This window comes from Haliotis rufescens, unplaced genomic scaffold (genome assembly GCF_023055435.1).
Source record: "Haliotis rufescens isolate VD_foot unplaced genomic scaffold, xgHalRufe1.0.p SCAF_3, whole genome shotgun sequence".
NCBI lineage: Eukaryota > Metazoa > Mollusca > Gastropoda > Lepetellida > Haliotidae > Haliotis > Haliotis rufescens.
The window spans coordinates 5,117,321-5,137,064 of NW_025964001.1; the positions used below are offsets into that span (position 1 = coordinate 5,117,321).

General features: G+C 41.5%; 1 protein-coding gene across 1 annotated transcript; it reads left to right on the top strand.

Annotated features, from left to right (window-relative positions):
- Window positions 1–3,841: 3,841 nt before the first annotated feature.
- LOC125384317 (circumsporozoite protein-like) lies at window positions 3,842–5,149 on the top strand. Its single transcript, XM_048403295.1, has 2 exons — window positions 3,842–3,893; window positions 4,605–5,149. Exons 1-2 carry the CDS (start codon window positions 3,842–3,844, stop codon window positions 5,147–5,149), a joined length of 597 nt encoding a protein of 198 aa, XP_048259252.1.
- Window positions 5,150–19,744: the final 14,595 nt, after the last annotated feature.

A 19,744-nucleotide genomic window follows, 5' to 3' on the forward strand; every position in this document is an offset into this window, starting at 1 on the left:
ACATAGATATGGTGATTTTAATTTTCATTGTAAGCATCTAAAATCAAATGTAACTATCGATTGTTGTCTTGTGCAAGTGAGGCCTATGCTAAAAGAGCGGGACACAAGGACGGAGCTGAGGTATTAGAGTGAGTGAGTTGATATTCGAACCCTCATTGCTAAGATGATCGTAAGTCCTATACTTTACTATAGGCTTACGTCAGCCGTAGCGCTTGTATCGTTTTTAAGAACGGGACCCTGGGTTTCCAAGGGACGCAACTCTACACAGCGAATTGCTGCGCCTGAGACAGCCAGCCGTGCCCCTTCTAGTGTATCAGAGATGTACCAGAAAGTATGCTGATAGATTTGTTTGTTTGTCTGTCTGTTTGTTGTTTAACCCCGCTTATGGGCTGCAATGGATAGATACTGCGTGTATCGCGTTCAGAGTAATTTTGTTCTACAGGAAAGATAGTCAACTTGTGGCCATTGTTGGGGTTTGCTTGTTGTTATACGCCGTACTCAGTAATATTCCAGCTTTATGACGGCCGCCTGTAAAAAATCGAGTTTTGACAGATAATCCAGTGGTTGACACCGTGAGCATCGATCCACGCAATACGTGGGATACGATGACATGCATCCATCAGCGAGCCTGACCACCCGATTCCGTTCGTCGCCTCTTTTGAAAAGCATAGTCGTCTTTTATAGCAAGTATGGGTTGCTGAAGACCTATTCTACCCCGGATCTTCACGGGTTAGGGTAGGTCAAGATGTGGTGTCATGTTTGACATTTTCTTTAGGAATCATTTATTGATGGATCAGCCAATAAAATGTTAGTTATACAATTTAAATGTTTGAAAGACCTATGTGATTCCAAGTTGCCCCAAGTTGAGTGTCTCTTTAAACACATTGGATCCATTAGTGGACCGATAAAGATGAAAGTTTTAAGTATGGATTCGGTGTAAAGAATACATATTTATACAGTGTCGTTATAAATGTTTGGACTTTGTGTCTTCTTTTAACATATATTTTAAGTAGTTCCTCAGGGCACTGAACATGTGTGGTCGTCTTTGTAATGTGTTCTTTGTTTTGATGTGCTGCAGCAATTGGCGTGCGGATCTACAGTGTTTGAACGTAATGTGACAATCCATTTATATGTCAATATCAAGTTGCATGAAGAAGAACAAGATCTATTGATGTACATTTTTTTTTCTAATTGTCACGAATAATGCACAAAGCAAACCATTTTCCCATTTATACAATATGCTGATCAATTTCCGTGCAATATGTGGATATACAAAACGAATGTTATGTAGCGTCCTTCTAAGATACCAAACACTGGCTCAAATTGAACACATAGTTTTGTGAACAAACACAGGATTGTAAACACACACAGGATTGTAAACACACACAGGATTTTAAATACACACAGGATTGCAAACTGCTGGGCCAGTGTTCGTATTTATTTAGGAATTGCAGGAAACTCGCGAATTTGGCACATGGCAGAAAGCGTTTGGGTGAATTGTACATGTAGCGCTTGGTGGGCTTGGGGCACATTGGGCACAAGAGTGAGTGAGTGAGTGAGTTGGGTTTAACGCCGCTTTTAACAGTATTCCAGTCATATCGCGGCGTGTCAGCTTAATGTGGGAGGAAAGCCCGATGTGATGCAGGCCTCAGACGTTTACCACTTCGGTGAAACCCACGAGCATGGGTATGGTGCTGACAAACCTAGAAACATAATTGGGGCGAACCGGGATTCGAACCCGCAATCATAGGTTTCTGGCGTGCCCAAGGGACGCAACTCTGCACAGCGAATCGCGGCGCCTTAGACGACTGGGCCCCCCGTGCCCCCCTTGGGCACAAGAAGCGTAGATATATTGGGCCTAGACACTGAGATCACATATCGCTAGGCACATGTAAATGAGTGAGTGAGTTGGGTTTAAACAGTTTAAACATTTTAAACAGTATTCCAGTTACATCACGGCATGTCAGCTTAATGTATATGATAAAGGACGCCTCATCGGTTTTGGTTGAAAATGTAAAACCGCGAGTGAGGTCAAGGTTTAACATTTTCAACCAAAACCGAGGAGGCAAGTTTTATCCAACTTATGAACCGACTAAAATGCAAGAAATACAAGAAAACATCGACATACCTTATAGTTAAACAATACGGAGTATCGCGGTATAAAAGGAATTCGCTCAAAGCGTGCGACAGAAAAAACACGTGCAAGCATGGACTAGCTTGAGGCATGACATGATAAACTTAACGAATTTTCATCAACTTTCCCGGTAGCTCAGCGGGAAAACAACGGGTTTCAAATCTGAACATGACATGTGAGGCTGCAGGTTCTAATCACGTCATGGAATTTTTCATGTTAAAGAAATTGTGACTTTTAACCAATCATCAAGCTGAATTGTGTTCACTTCATGAGGTAAGTTCATGAAGCGTTAATTGGAAATCCTGGGTGTTACGATTGAAATATATTCATCAGGTCCCGGGCATTCCACCAGAACGCCCAGGTCATTGTTGATATTGCCTGCCTTGGATGTTTATCAACATTTAGAAGAACCTTGTGTTACTGTAGTGTGACGTCATCAGCGGCGAGGTGAGGTGAAATGGGGTTTAACGCCGCATCCAAGATTATTACACTTATATAGCGACGTGCATGCACATGTGTGTCTGCTTGTACTAGTCCGGACTGATGCCGATTTATAGTGCTAGCCCACTGAGATACCATGACGCAGTTTAACATGAATACTCCGAGCCGCCCAGTCCTTGTTTGAGCCCCTTAATGCCGAACGCCAGACAGGGTAACAACAAGTAAAGTACCATCTTTTAACGTCTTTTGGTATGACGCGACCGGGGATCGACCCCGGACCTTCCGCTCAGCGGGCGGACGTTCTACCACAAGACCACGGAGGCGGTCGACGTCATCAGAGGTTTTAGGCACTTTGGTGAAATCCAAGAACACGAGAATGTTCCAGAAACATTAACGGGGCGAACCGGGATTCGAACCCACGACTATAGGTTCTTGCGGGGCCTTAGACGACTGCCCCCCCTTCAATTCTTGCGTCCACTGAAATGACATAGAAAAAGATATGCATAACATAGCGCTACTGGTATTAATCTTTGAGAAGATTCTCCGCTGATTGGCTGATTTCCCATGACGTGGCCGGCTATGGACGGTTTTGTGTAGGAGAGACGCATCGAATAGAAGGTGAGGTGAGGCGAGGTGAGGTGAGGTGAAATGGGTTTTAAGGCCGCTGACAAGATTATTGCACTTAAATAGCTACGAGCATACACGTGTGTGTGTGTGTGTGTGTGTGTGTGTGTGTGTGTGTGTGTGTGTGTGTGTGTGTGTGTGTGTTCTAGTCCGGAATGATGCCGATTTATAGCGCTAGCACACTGAGATACCATACCCAACTCAGACACAGTATACTGACTCCGAGCCGACCAGTCCTTGTTTTAGCCCCTTAATGCGAGCGCCAGGCAAAGTAACAACAAGTACCATCTTTTAACGTCAATTGGTATGACGCGGCCGGGGATTGAACCTCCGATCTTTCGCTCACCGGGCAGACGCTCTACTACTAGACCATAGGCGGATCGAATAGAAGGAAAATATCGCGGATATCTGTGCCTATGGCTTCCAGATTTTTATAATCACGTTGAATGGTCCAGGTTATGTTGTTAATTATCAGATAATTTGAAGCCATGCATACAGTGTTTGATGTGGATGAACAGAGGATCATGCATTGGAGCTCGAAACTCCGAACTTGAAACTCGGCAACAGCAGGATCCAGCGTGGACTAGAGGCATCTAGCGTGGACTCGTGTGGACTGGCGGGCACTAGTTGTGGCAACCGGAAATGGTGATATTTGCCCGCCAACTCGAGCCCCCTGTTTTCTTGCCCAAGTCATGTAAGAAGGAAATGTGAACTGGAAAAAGCCAAGTATTCGATGTCATTGCTGGACTCACGGTCTCTATCACACACAGACATCACATTGATGGTCACAGGCAGATGGTATATAAAGTTTGTTTGTTTGTTTAATTGTTGTTTATTGCCGCACTCAGCAATATCCCAGCTATGTTACGGCGGTCTGTACATAATCGAGTCTGGACCAGACAATCCAGTGATCGACATCATGAGCAATTGGGATACGATGACATGCATCAACCAAGTCAGCGAGCCTGACCACCCGATCCCGTTAGTCGCCTCTTACGACAAGCATAGTCGCCTTTTACAGCAAGCAGGGGTGTCTGAAGACCAATTCTTCCTCGGATCTTCACGAGTCGGTATATCAACAGTTCGGGGTGAGAAAGAAAGCCTTAGGTATTTCATCTACACTTCTTGCTTTTCGTGTTAATCATTAAATGTCGATCTAAACAACCACCCAAAGTCGCGTGGTCACCATGACAACAAGACGGCAACATGCTGTCTCCTGGACTCCCATGTGCGAGTCGGGCAGTGATCCGTTGACCAACACTTGTGACCAACAGAAACATATCATGAATATGTATCTCATTGATGTGTTATCCATCGTGTTTTATAACGCACGTTCCTTGCAGTGCCTGTGGACCCCGATAGATACATATAGAGTGTGTCTTCTCATTGTCATTTTCTTCTGCAGCCAACACCAAACCAAATTCAAACTCCAACCAGCTTCCAACCCCAACTCCAACCTCAACCACAACCACAACCCCAACTCCAACCGAATCCCAACCTCAACCCCAACTCCAACCGAATCCCAACTTCAACCCCAACCACAACCCCAACTCCAACCAAATTCCAACCTCAACCTCAACCACAACTCCAACCGAATCCCAACCTCAACCCCAACTCCAACCGAATCCAGACTTCAACCCCAACCACAACCCCAACTCCAACCGAATCCCAACCTCAACCCCAACTCCAACCGAATCCCAACCTCAACCCCAACTCCAACCGAATCCCAACCTCAACCCCAACCGAATCCAACCTCAACCCCAACCTCAACCCCAACCACAACCCCAACTCCAACCGAATCCCAACCTCAACCCCAACCACAACCCCAACTCCAACCGAATCCCAACCTCAACCCCAACCACAACCCCAACTCCAACCGAATCCCAGCCTCAACCCCAACTCCAACTGATTCCCAACCTCAATCTCAACCCCGCTCCAACCGAATCCTAACCTCAACACCCACCCCAACCCAACTCCAACCGATTCCCAACCTCAACCCCAACCAGTTCGCAACCCAAACCGGTTTCCAACCTCAAAACTCCAAAACCAAATCAAACCAGTTCCAAATTTCCACCCCCCAAATTCCAAACCCCCAACCTATCTAACAAGGCCCAGACTTCAATACCAAGCAATAAACACTGGGATTTGAGATAATAATAACTTGATATCGACCTTCATAGCTATATTTATAACAATATCGTGTCACGATTGTCCCACACACAGGGTCGCTAATGCTGACCAATATCTATAGGAACCACGCTTTTATAAATCTGTCCGCTCTAATCGCTGATCTACATGTCTCTTATTTCTACTAATAGACAGACCATCTAGCTAACCAGCTCGACCTTGCCGCAGCATTATCACTTGCAGGCTCTCTGTACTGCCACCTAACCACAGGATTGATTTCTGCCGAGGCAATTAGCTCTATTAATTAAGGTGCGACTTGTCACCATTAGACGACAACATACCGTCTCCTGGACTCGGGGGTAGTGATGCGTTGATCAACAGTTGTGCTTTGCGAATAGAAAAAGCATCAATTTGTGTCTCATTAATGTTTTATCCATTGCCTTTCTTGGCACCTACACGAACATAGCAGTGCATATGGACGGCCGTGGTTAAATACTGCGTGTCTCGCTTTCGTAGTCATTTTGTTCTACAGGGAAGATGGTCAACTTGTGGCCTTTGTTGGGGTCTATTTGTTGAACGCTGCAGCAATATTCCAGCTATATGGCGGTTGTCTTTAAATAATCGAGTCTAGACCTGACAACCCAGTGATTGACATCATGAGCATCGATCCACGCAATAGGGTAACACTGACATGCATCAACCAAGTCAGAGAGCCTGACCACCCGATCCCGTTAGTCGCCGCTAACAAGAATAGTCGCCTTTTACGGCAAGCGTGGGTTGCTGAAGACCTATTCTAACCCGGGTCTTCGGCGAAGAACGACCGCTTTACCCACTAGGCTACACCACCGCCCCTCTGCAAGATGAACGTAGTCAAGTAATACTTAAGGAATCTGAAGCACCACGTGACCAAACTTATTTCTATCATGATTTTTCTTTTTTTTATAAAAATAACTAAATGTCGAGTTTCAGATATTACCGTCAGTCTAATCATAATTGGTCAAACCAACATGTGAAGTAAACTGCAGGACAAAAAAAAGTATACAAAAACAAATTACAAAAGTTATCATAAGATAAATAGGGTAAAATCAGTCCAAAACAAAACTATGATAACCGTACCAAAACCATTACCATCGAATAACCATTTCTTCTTTGTTTAATACAAAATGTGTATCTACAATTCCGGGTTGTTTTCTTTTTTCGATATTTTCTTTGAACTTGGTTTTCCCAGGAATGCATCGCTATATAGCCCAAATCATATTTGATGGAAGTAGATGTTGATACTCGCCTACCCGCCCTCTCCCCGAGGCAAGCGTGTCCATAAGCCCATATCAAAGCCTAGTTTCTACCTTTGCCACATCAAGGCCACTTTTCTTGGCTCGACCCTGGCGCCACCTCAAGTAGATCAAGAGTTGTGCCCCTTGTAATGAAAACGCGATATCCAATCAGATCGCTGTTCATATCTCGTTTAGCTTCACAAAAATGGCGACTACCATAGACGACCAGATAACGACAACATTCGCTATTTCATCCCTGACACAAAACATAGGCAATCGATGGGGGTTTTAAAAGATGAAAAAGACATATTCGTGTCAACTAAGACAGGCAGCGGTAAATCACTTTCATACGAAGGTGTACCAGTCGTGGATGTTGATTTTGTGAAACGGTCTCTGATTGAGCTATCTATACTCAACAACAAAAGTTCCTGTGACACCAATATTTTAGTGTATTTTTCAAACAAGTAAAGTTTAGTTTTCAATATTGTAGTACATGTATGGAATCAAGTCACAAAAACGCAACTGCTACAGAAAAGCATGCATTCCATGCTAAAGTTGACTTTTATGCAAGCCCCATGCACTTCACTATCAAAGAATGGGTATACAAACATGTGGGTTAACGGGATTCCATATACATTGCTTAGCATCTTGCTGACAACAACCACAATTATTCAACATTACGAAATGCCACGCCTGTCCGAAAATGAGCATCTGTGAGCCATTGGTATGCTTGAAGCAGGATCGAGTCAACGTGATGTTGCAAGACAACTTAACGTCCACAGAAACACGATTTGGTGTTTATGGCAATGTTGGCAACAGACGAATGCAGTCAGAGGCCTTCCTCGGAGTGGCAGGCCACGCGTAACCAATAAAAGACAACTGGATTCGAACAACACACCTACGAAATCGATTCCAGCCAGCAACAAAGACTGCAAGAAGCATCCCTGGCCTTCGACGAATATCTTCACAAACCGTACGTCGTCGCCTCAGATGTACAGGGATTGTCGCCAGAAGACCCACCAGACGTCTCATTTTGACAGGAAACCACCGTCAAGCACGTCTACAGTGGTGCAGACAGCGTCTACGCTGGACGGCCATGCAATGGGGACAAGTTCTATTCACTAACGAGTATCGTTTTCACCTCAGCCACAGCGATGAACGGATTCGAGTGTACCGACGTCGAGGTGAACGTTACGTCAATCATTGTGTCATTGAAGCAGATCGGTTCGGGGGCGGCAGCATTATGGTATGGGTGGGAGTGAGTGAGTTAATATTTAAAGTCACATCTGCAATATTTCAGCCATATTGTAACTTGAACAAGTTATAGCATATATTAAAAAACTGTCGTCAAAGGACAGTACAACAACTACGAGCGTAGCAAAATATAACAGATTATAACTTTGACACTAGTTTTAGAACAATAAAATGATTGGATTATTACAGACGACACATTATAAAAACAGGCTATTGATCACCAACAGCTAAAGTTAGGCCACCATACCAGGGACCATGGGGACTTACAGTACCTTTGCTACCTGCATGGACCCCGGCAGGATTTACACTATCCCTTCAGTTACTGGTGATTATGGAAAAATTTAGCCAAAATTAAAACAAACAATTATTCTACGATTAAAAACCTGGTATATATAAAATACTTTGAATGAAGTGGGCTTACGCACCCTCTCTGGGGGACAATAATTTTACGCTACTTCAACCCCCATCAAGGGTACAACCACTAACAATCTCAGTTCGTAATTATATACTACCAATTTATAAAATATATAACTTTCTACATCAAAATTTATTAATTAATTCAATTTCTTTTAAAAATCCAATAATTAAATGAAAGTTTATGTTAAAAAGATCTTTGAGCGATGAAACCTTGAAATATTTATCCCTTGTGATGGAAAAATCAACACAATCAAGCAGGACATGCTTGACAGTGATTCTTTCATCACAAGGGATGCAGAATGGAGGATCCTCACCTTTTAGAATATATTCATGAGTATAACGTGAATGGCAGATACGACATCGCCTGACTCCTTCAATGACCTCTTCAAATCTGGACTGACAACCCAAGTAGGTATAACCGATATTTGCTTTTATTGCATGTAATTTGTTTATACCCACTTGGGTGTACCACTTCTTCTGCATTAGTTCTCTGATGAAACATCTAATGACAGGTTGATAATCACTGTAGGGTATAGGAAGTGGTGTCACAGATTTGCTGAAAGCTGCCTTAGCAGCAGCATCAGCCATTGTATTACCAACAATTCCAACATGGCTTGGTAACCAACAAAAGACGATGTCATGTTGGCCAGTAGCAAGGTTATTATGTAGTTCTATGATGTCAAGTAAAATGGATGCTGACACGAAGTATTTTTAATAGCCTGAAGACAGGAGAGAGAGTCTGAACAAATAATGAATTCCTTATGTTTATTCTGTTTATTAATATATTCTAAAGCAGTTAAAAAGGCCTTTGATTCAGCTGTGAAAATGGATGAGTTATTGGGTAATAGGTAATCGAGTTGAAAAAGTTCTGGATCCAATGATAGTGGCGGTGGCAACAGCATCACCATCCTTGGATCCATCAGTAAAAATAGATTTTTTAAGTATCATATTCACTACGTAACTGATTGTATTCTTGTTGATATTGTAGTTGATTAGTTTCAGATTTCTTTAGTTTAGATAAGGTAAGATCCACCTTTGGCTTTACCAACTGCCAAGGAGAAGAAGAAAGCAGTCGAAAGGGAGAACGGACAAGAGATCTATATAAGTGAAAGAGGGTCGTTTGATCTCCTCCCAACTTGGAATTAGAAAAAAACTTTAATAAGTCTAGTGCCTTCAGACATTTAGCTTTCAAATATTTAATATGTGGTAAAAAAGTAAGGTGAAAAAATAAAAAATTATTCCTAAAAATTTAGCTTCTTTTACAACTTTAATTGGAGTTCCAGCTAGATGTAAATCAGGGTCCCTATGTGGTTTATATTTTCGACAGAAATGAATGCAATTTGTTTTAGATTTAGAAAACTTAAATCCGTTCTCCTCTGTCCAATTATTGATTGTATTCAGACAAAGTTGCAATTGTCTCTCAATCGTGTGCATAATTTTACCTCGACATGATACATTAAAATCATCAACGAACAAAGACCCGTCAACAAAGTCATTTAAAACCTTGGATAAACTATTTATTTTTATGCTAAACAACGTTACTGATAATATGCTACCTTGTGGGACACCTTGATCTTGATCGTAAAAATCAGACATGGTGGATCCCACACGGACCTTGAAATTTCTATCTGTTATATCTGTCTATCTGTAAACTGAGATACAAAATTAGGCAAACGCCCTCTCAATCCCATTTCATAAAGATCCTTTAAAATTCCATGTTTCCAGGTGGTATCATACGCTTTTTCTAAATCGAAAAATATTGATACAGCATGTTGTTTATTAATTAAAGCATTTTTCACAAATGTTTCCAGTCTAACCAAATGGTCAACGGTACTTCTATTTTTCTAAAACCACATTGAATATCTGTTAAAAGATTATTTGTTTCAAAATACCATATAAGTCTGTTATTCACCACTCTTTCCATGGCCTTGCATACACAGCTAGTAAGCGATATCGGCCTATAATTAGAAGGATCAGTATGGTATTACAACAGCATTTCGCCATGATGAAGGGAAATTCCCCGTTGTCCAGATATGATCGAAAATAGTCAATAATGTTTCTAAGCATGACTCGGGTAAATGTTTGAGTAACTGATAATGAATATTATCAGCACCTGTGGCAGTATCATGAGCTTGCCCAAGGGCGGTATGCAGCTCATGGATGGAAAACATTTCGTTATAATCCTCACCATTATCAGAATTAAAATTAATTTTCTTTTTTTCTTGATGATCTTTAAATTTTTGAAATTTTGGTGTATAATTTGATGAGGAAGAATGTTTAGCAAGAGTTTCTCCCAATTTATTTGCTATATCACTTTTATCGGTTAATAGTGTGTCGCCCTCCTTAAGATGGTGAACACTAGATTTTGATCCTTTGCTCTTTATCCTTTGTTCCATATTCCAAACCTTAGATATTGGAGTACGGGATTTTTTTTTAGAGACATAGATTTGCCTTGATTCGCGTTTATTTTTAATGCACGAAGAGCTTTTGCATTTAAAATTTTAAATTTATGTAAATTGTGGACAGTTGGGTGGCGGCGAAACTATTTCTCTGCCTTTTTCCTAGCTTTTCTAGCTTGTTTACATTCGGTGTTAAACCATGGTTTACGTATATGTGGAATTGTAGAGGTATACATTTAGGTTTATATTCGTCAGCAATTCCATTTAAAACGTCAGAAAAATCCTGAATAGGATCAATTATCAGTGGCACATTCGGGTTTTATTTTATTTAAGCACGGTGTTTGAAACAAATACCAGTTTGCCTTTGTAAAATTCCATCTTGTAGAAGGAGGAACATCAGACGGATTGACAGTTGATAGGATAATTGGGAAATGGTCACTTCCACAAAGGTCATTGTGGACTGACCATTCGAATTCGTTGAGTAGATTAGAATCGGTTAGAGACAAATCTAAAGAAGAGTAAGTGCCAGTTGCAGGATGCAGATAGGTGTGGGAGTCATCCTTGAAGATATACCGGTCATTATTAGATACAAACTCCTCAAGAATCTTACCTTTTGTGTTAGTATTTGTATCACCCCATAGAGGGTTGTGGCAATTGAAATCACCCATGATGACACAGGGTTTTGGGAGTTGATCATAAAGAGTTTGAAGATCAGACTGCCGGAGAGTTGAAGAAGGTGGAATATATAGCGAGCATAAAGAAAATGCAACGTGCAAAGTTAGACGTACTGCAACGGCTTGCAGATTAGCATTAAGTATAACAGGGCTATGGATAACATCCTGCTTCACAATGATGGAGGATCCACCCGTGGCCCTATCACCAGGAGGAGGAAAAGAATGGTATGCAATGAACTGACGTAGGTTAAAAGTATCTGTCTGCTTTAGATAGGTTTCTTGTAGACAGAATGCTGATGGTTGTAATTCCTGTACTAAAAGCAGTAATTCATTAAAATTATTCTTCAGGCCTCTACAATCCCTCTGTACATATGTGAAGAAACCATCTCTTAGGAGGATTAACCGGGGATCTGCCCCGCACTTTCATTGAGGGCGACAAGCTGTGTGCCCTATGCTGGATGTTTTCGGACACATCCATGTCCTCAAGAGAACCAAACTTATTGTAAAGATGTATCTGGTTCTTTGATCCTTTTGTGGGTCTGCCACTGTGATAATTTTTAGACGGTTCTGTTCCCGGTTTTACCTTGGTTTTAACAACTTGTTTCATATATGTTTGTGATTTATGGTTTGACACTGACTTAGATGATGATTGTTTCTGGGATGTAGTAGATGATTGTGATTGAAGCTGAGTTTCTGCAGTTTGAGTTGACTGTTCATTTGAGAAAATTTCAGGATTATCCGAGGTAACCCATGTCAAGTCTGTTTGGCAGTATTTTGAAGATGTTGTTACAGATGAAGTGGGTACTTTGGGGGTTGGTTCAGCTGGTGACCTGGTAATGAACGCATAAGGTTCATTTGGTTCATGAGTTTGAACAAGTTTTTTGGCATCTGCAAAACTGATGTTTTGAGTGAATTTAATTTTGTTGATCTCCATTTGTTTCTTCCAGATAGGGCATTCTTTGGAGAAAGATGAGTGATTTCCCAAACAGTTGGCACACTTTTTAAAGTTGCTGTCACATCTCTGTTACATGCGTATTCACACTACAGTGAGCACATGTACCAGTCAATGTGCAAGTATTCACACCATGGCCATAATTTTGACATTTAAAACATCGCAAAGGATTTGGAATGTAAGTATCAACATTGATACTTCAGTACCCTGCCTGTGTTGATTTTGGAGCAGTCGGAGCGGAAAAAGAAAAGAGGTACGTGTTAGTTGGTTGAGTTTGGTTGTTCTTGTGGGTTGTGAACCTTTTGACGAAGATAACGCTTCGATTTTCATCTCAGTAACAATTTCAATCTCTGTCATGTCTGTGAATAATCTGTCTCTATCTCTCACAATTCCTATGCTCGAGTTCTGTGAGCAGAGATCAAAACCGGGACTCCAACAAAGAGTTCTGTTGACAAGAGGTTAGTAGATTTAGGTTTTCTGTTACATTCTACTTAGATAGAGCCGGATCGTAAGCGTTTGATGTTTTTTTACCTCGCCTGCAATGCCCTGAATACCTTTTGATATTGCAAACGGGTTCAGTTTGAGAGGTATCTTGTCCAGAGTTTCAATAACCAGGAAACGTGGCAAGTATTCGATGGATTTGGACGGTCTATGTTCGTTATCATCACGATCAGTATCAAGAGGACGTTTGGGATTTTTAGGGGGGTTTCGTAATCCATGTTTAGTGTGTAAGTTTCATCATCCGAGCCCCCCACCCACCATGGAGTATCATAAAGACAATGCTAAATGCAAGTGGACCTCCGACTTGCAGCACCAAGGATACTCGGATGATATACTCAAGCAGAAAAAATCAAAAGATTAATTTTTCCACCAGATTGGCCCATGAGCCACCGCCTCCTGGGCATAGGACTCTAGGCAATTTACGAACTTGGAAATATACTTATGAGTGAGTTAAGATTGTAAGTCACAACGGCAATATTCCAGCCATGTTGTATACATTTGAAATTCATGCAAAATATCATTTGGCCAAGACAATACAAAACAGTTCAACATTTTGACCATAAAAGTGCTACACCATATGCATGCACAGGGCTTGGCATGACCAGCCGATTGATAGGATCGGGCCCATCCTACAACCCGTCTAGGTAAAGTTAGGGTCAAAGTGGTGTGTTGGGCTAAGGAACACTATTGCCGGCTCCGTCGCCCTCAACCATCAGACTCCCTTCCTCTGCCGACACAGGGACGCAACTCACGGCAAACATGCTGCCCAATTTGGCCGCCTTTTACGGCCAGCAATGGGGTGCTGTGGACATATTCTACCCCGGGTCCACACGAGGGAAGAGCTATTAGCGTTACCCAGCACTCACCACGGGGAGGTTGCTTTTCACGAGTGCCAGTATGGGGTTGGATTACAGCAAGACAGAGGACCCGTTTGAGAGTGGGAAAGGGAAATCTCAATGGACAGCGCTACCGCGACGAGATCATCGGCCCTGTTGTTCTACCGTTTTTGCGTCGTCATGGCCCAGGCATTACCTTTCAACATGACAACGCCCGGCCTCATATTGCTCGACTTGTTCAGGATTCTCTTTAACAAAACAACGTGAATGTCATCCCCTGGCCGGCTCGCTCCCCTGATCTCTCACCAATCGAACACATTTGGGATGAGATTGATCGGCGCCTTTGACGTCAACCACGTGTTCCACAGACACTCCAGGAACTTCGAAACATGATCCAACAGATATGGACAGATATCCCACAGGACTTTGTGCGACGCCTGGTCCATTCCATGAGACGAAGATGTGATGCATGCATCGCAACCAGAGGTGGACACACCTGGCATGTTCATGTTTTGTATGTTTGTTCTCTGTCCATATGCGGGTATGCTTGTTCTCTATATGCGGGTATGTTTGTTCTCTATATGCGGGTAGGTTTGTTCTCTATATGCGGGTAGGTTTGTTCTCTGTCTGTATGCGGGTATGTTTGTTCTGTCTGTATGCGGGTATGTTTGTTCTCTATATGCGGGTATGTTTGTTCTCTGTCTGTATGCGGGTATGTTTGTTCTGTCTATATGCGGGTATGTTTGTTCTCTGTCTGTATGCGGGTATGTTTGTTCTCTGTCTGTATGCGGATATGTTTGTTCTGTCTATATGCGGTTATGTTTATTCTCTCTCTGTATGCGGTTTTGATTGTTCTCTGTCTGTATGCGGGTATGTTTGTTCTCTGTCTGTATGCGGGTATGTTTGTTCTGTCTATATGCGGTTATGTTTATTCTCTCTCTGTATGCGGTTATGCTTGGTCTCTGTCTGTATGCGGGTATGTTTGTTCTCTGTCTGTATGCGGGTATGTTTGTTCTCTGTCTGTATGCGGGTATGTTTGGTCTCTGTCTGGATGTGGGTATGTTTGGTCTCTGTCTGTATGTGGGTATGTTTGTTCTGTCTATATGCGGTTATGTTTATTGTCTCTCTGTATGCGGGTATGTTTGGTCTCTGTCTGGATGTGGGTATGTTTGTTCTCTGTCTGTATGCGGTTATGTTTATTCTCTCTCTGTATGCGGGTATGTTTAATCTCTCTCTGTATGCGGGTATGTTTGGTCTCTGTCTGTATGCGGGTATGTTTGTTCTGTCTATATGCGGTTATGTTTATTGTCTCTCTGTATGCGGGTATGTTTGGTCTCTGTCTGGATGTGGGTATGTTTGTTCTCTGTCTGTATGCGGTTATGTTTATTCTCTCTCTGTATGCGGGTATGTTTAATCTCTCTCTGTATGCGGGTATGTTTTTTCTGTCTTTATGCGGTTATGTTTATTCTCTTTGTGTATGCGGGTATGTTTGTTCTCTGTCTGTATGCGGGTATGTTTGTTCTCTGTCTGTATGCTGGTATGTTTGTTCTCTCTCTGTATGCGGGTATGTTTGTTCTGTCTATATGCGGTTATGTTTATTCTCTATATGCGGTTATGTTTGTTCTCTGTCTGTATGCGGGTATGTTTGGTCTCTCTCTGTATGCTTGTATGTTTGTTCTGTCTGTATGCGGGTATGTTTGTTCTGTCTATATGCGGGTATGTTTGTTCTCTCTGTGTATGCGGGTATGTTTGTTCTCTGTCTGTATGCGGGTATGTTTGTTCTCTGTCTGTATGCGGGTATGTTTGTTCTGTCTGTATGCGGGTGTGTTTGTTCTCTATATGCGGGTAGGTTTGTTCTCTATATGCGGGTAGGTTTGTTCTCTGTCTGTATGCGGGTATGTTTGTTCTGTCTGTATGCGGGTATGTTTGTTTTCTATATGCGGGTATGTTTGTTCTCTGCCTGTATGCGGGTATGTTTGTTCTGTCTATATGCGGGTATGTTTGTTCTCTGTCTGTATGCGGGTATGTTTGTTCTCTGTCTGTATGCGGATATGTTTGTTCTGTCTATATGCGGTTATGTTTATTCTCTCTCTGTGTGCGGTTTTGATTGTTCTCTGTCTGTATGTGGGTATGTTTGTTCTCTGTCTGTATGCGGGTATGTTTGTTCTGTCTATATGCGGTTATGTTTATTCTCTCTCTGTATGCGGTTATGCTTGGTCTCTGTCTGTATGCGGGTATGTTTGTTCTCTGTCTGTATGCGGGTATGTTTGTTCTCTGTCTGTATGCGGGTATGTTTGTTCTCTGTCTGTATGCGGGTATGTTTGTTCTCTGTCTGTATGCGGGTATGTTTGTTCTGTCTATATGCGGTTATGTTTATTGTCTCTCTGTATGCGGGTATGTTTGGTCTCTGTCTGGATGTGGGTATGTTTGTTCTCTGTCTGTATGCGGTTATGTTTATTCTCTCTCTGTATGCGGGTATGTTTAATCTCTCTCTGTATGCGGGTATGTTTGGTCTCTGTCTGTATGCGGGTATGTTTGTTCTGTCTATATGCGGTTATGTTTATTGTCTCTCTGTATGCGGGTATGTTTGGTCTCTGTCTGGATGTGGGTATGTTTGGTCTCTGTCTGTATGTGGTTATGTTTATTCTCTCTGTGTATGCGGGTATGTTTAATCTCTCTGTGTATGCGGGTATGTTTGTTCTCTGTCTGTATGCTGGTATGTTTGTTCTCTGTCTGTATGCTGGTATGTTTGTTCTCTCTCTGTATGCGGGTATGTTTGTTCTGTCTATATGCGGTTATGTTTATTCTCTATATGCGGTTATGTTTGTTCTCTGTCTGTATGCGGGTATGTTTGTTCTCTGTCTGTATGCGGGTATGTTTGGTCTCTCTCTGTATGCTTGTATGTTTGTTCTGTCTGTATGCGGGTATGTTTGTTCTGTCTATATGCGGGTATGTTTGTTCTCTCTCTGTATGCGGGTATGTTTGTTCTCTGTCTGTATGCGGGTATGTTTGTTCTCTGTCTGTATGCGGGTATGTTTGTTCTGTCTGTATGCGGGTGTGTTTGTTCTGTCTATATGCGGGTATGTTTGTTCTGTCTATATGCGGTTATGTTTGTTCTCTGTCTGTATGCGGGTATGTTTGTTCTCTGTCTGTATGCGGGTATGTTTGTTCTCTGTCTGTATGCGGGTATGTTTGTTCTCTGTCTGTATGCGGGTATGTTTGTTCTGTCTATATGCGGGTATGTTTATTCTCTCTGTATATGCGGGTATGTTTGTTCTCTGTCTGTATGCTGGTATGTTTGTTCTCTCTCTGTATGCGGGTATGTTTGTTCTGTCTATATGCGGTTATGTTTATTCTCTATATGCGGTTATGTTTGTTCTCTGTCTGTATGCGGGTATGTTTGTTCTCTGTCTGTATGCGGGTATGTTTGTTCTCTGTCTGTATGCAGGTATGTTTGGTCTCTGTCTGTATGCAGGTATGTTTGTTCTCTGTCTGTATGCTGGTATGTTTGTTCTCTCTCTGTATGCGGGTATGTTTGTTCTGTCTATATGCGGTTATGTTTATTCTCTATATGCGGTTATGTTTGTTCTCTGTCTGTATGCAGGTATGTTTGTTCTTTGTCTGTATGCGGGTATGTTTGTTCTCTGTCTGTATGCGGGTATGTTTGTTCTGTCTATATGCGGTTATGTTTATTCTCTCTGTATATGCGGGTATGTTTGTTCTCTGTCTGTATGCTGGTATGTTTGTTCTCTCTCTGTATGCGGGTATGTTTGTTCTGTCTATATGCGGTTATGTTTATTCTCTATATGCGGTTATGTTTGTTCTCTGTCTGTATGCGGGTATGTTTGTTCTGTTTGTATGCGGGTATGTTTGTTCTCTGTCTGTATGCAGGTATGTTTGTTCTCTGTCTGTATGCAGGTGTGTTTGTTCTCTGTCTGTATGCTGGTATGTTTGTTCTCTCTCTGTATGCGGGTATGTTTGTTCTGTCTATATGCGGTTATGTTTATTCTCTATATGCGGTTATGTTTGTTCTCTGTCTGTATGCGGGTATGTTTGTTCTGTCTGTATGCGGGTATGTTTGTTCTCTGTCTGTATGCGGGTATGTTTGTTCTCTGGCAGTTTTTTCCCCATATTGTGTTTCCAATTTGTTGTGTTTGTCTTGGCGTCGTGTGATCCGCAACATAATGTTGACACTGTAACGTCTTTGTTTCTGATCAACCATCCCGCGTGCTCCTGGAAGAAATTCCTCTGTTCATCCATTCTCATAGATTCTTTGCTCCTGCCCCACTGTCTGTAGCAGTTTTTAAAACAACCTCCTTCTTTCACCAGCCGTGTTTGTTTTACGTGAAAAGCAACGTTAATAATTAACGGATCCACTGCTACTGCGGCGCTTACACACACAACTCATTGATCTTACTGCATAGACTACACAAACAATTTATTGTCATGAACATTAGTTGGGCAATATTAATTCAAATGACACACAGCCATACATTATTAATAAACGTCCATATCAATATTGCATCTTGAGATATGGACATTACCTGCATCACGTATGTCTGTATCGCCGCCGCGGTCTATCCACTAACTGTTTCGCTGCAATTATCGACGGGATATCGATTTTCTTAATGTACAGACAGGCGCACACGCCATTATTGGTGATAAAAAAAGGTCTTATCCCAATAATAACAATGTTAATGGATTTAAAGAGAGTTTAGAAGTTAAAAAAACTGTTGAATTATTCGACTGTGGTTAAAAAAATACCATTTCAATACAGACTTATTTTCTCACGCATAGAATAAAAAACTCCTTTGAAATACATTTTGAATTATTCGGAGATGTCTAGAATAAACGTACATATTAATTTCTATATTTGTAAATGTTACGTATGGTACAACCAGGGTTTGTCCTGTGCATGTAAGCCCGGGTGTTTCTGACCAGCACATGTTTGTACTCTATATAGTCATTGCTGTTCTTGATTATTCTTGAAATTTTGTAGGCATTACGTATATTACCTGAGTGAATCAGACATTAGATATATTCCCTGAAAATTTCAGGGATTATACATATTCCCTGATTATACATATTCCCTGATTATTCATATTCCCTGATTATACATATTCCCTGATATACATATTCCCTGATTATTCATATTCCCTGATTATTCATATTCCCTGATTATACATATTCCCTGATTATTCATATTCCCTGATTATACATATTCCCTGATTATTCATATTCCCTGATATACATATTCCCTGATTATACATATTCCCTGATTATTCATATTCCCTGATTATACATATTCCCTGATTATACATATTCCCTGATTATACATATTCCCTGATTATTCATATTCCCTGATTATAAATATTCCCTGATTATACATATTCCCTGATATACATATTCCCTGATTATACATATTCCCTGATTATACATATTCCCTGATTATACATATTCCCTGATTATTCATATTCCCTGATTATACATATTCCCTGATTATTCATATTCCCTAATTATACATATTCCCTGATTATACATATTCCCCGATTATACATATTCCCTGTAACATATATACTTCGGGGGCACGGGTTGCCCAGTCGTCTAAGGCGCTGCGATTCGCTGTGGCGTCCCTTTGGAGCAGTGAACACAACACTTGATATTTCACTGCAGTGAACATAACACTTGATATTTCACTGCAGTGAACACAACACTTTATATTTCACTGCAGTGAACATAACACTTGATATTTCACTGCAGTGCACGTGAACATAACACTCGATATTTCACTGCAGTGAGCACAACACTTGATATTTCACTGATTTGAACACAACACTTGGTATTTCACTGCAGTGAATATTACACTTGAGATTTCGCTGCAGTGAACACAACACTTGATATTTCGCTGCAGTGAACACAACACTTGATATTCCACTGCAGTGAACATTACACTTGATATTTCACTGCAGTGAACATTACACTTGATATTTCACTGCAGTGAACACAACACTTGATATTTCACTGCAGTGAACATTACACTTGATATTTCACTGCAGTGAACATTACACTTGATATTTCACTGCAGTGAACACAACACTTGATATTTCACTG

Bases quoted from the DNA above. Each gene is read 5' to 3' on its own strand.
- LOC125384317 (XM_048403295.1), top strand. From the start codon at position 3,842: ATGGTGATATTTGCCCGCCAACTCGAGCCCCCTGTTTTCTTGCCCAAG. The intron at 3,894-4,604 runs GTAAGAAGGAAA...TTTCTTCTGCAG, and splicing joins TGTTTTCTTGCCCAAGTCAT to CCAACACCAAACCAAATTCA.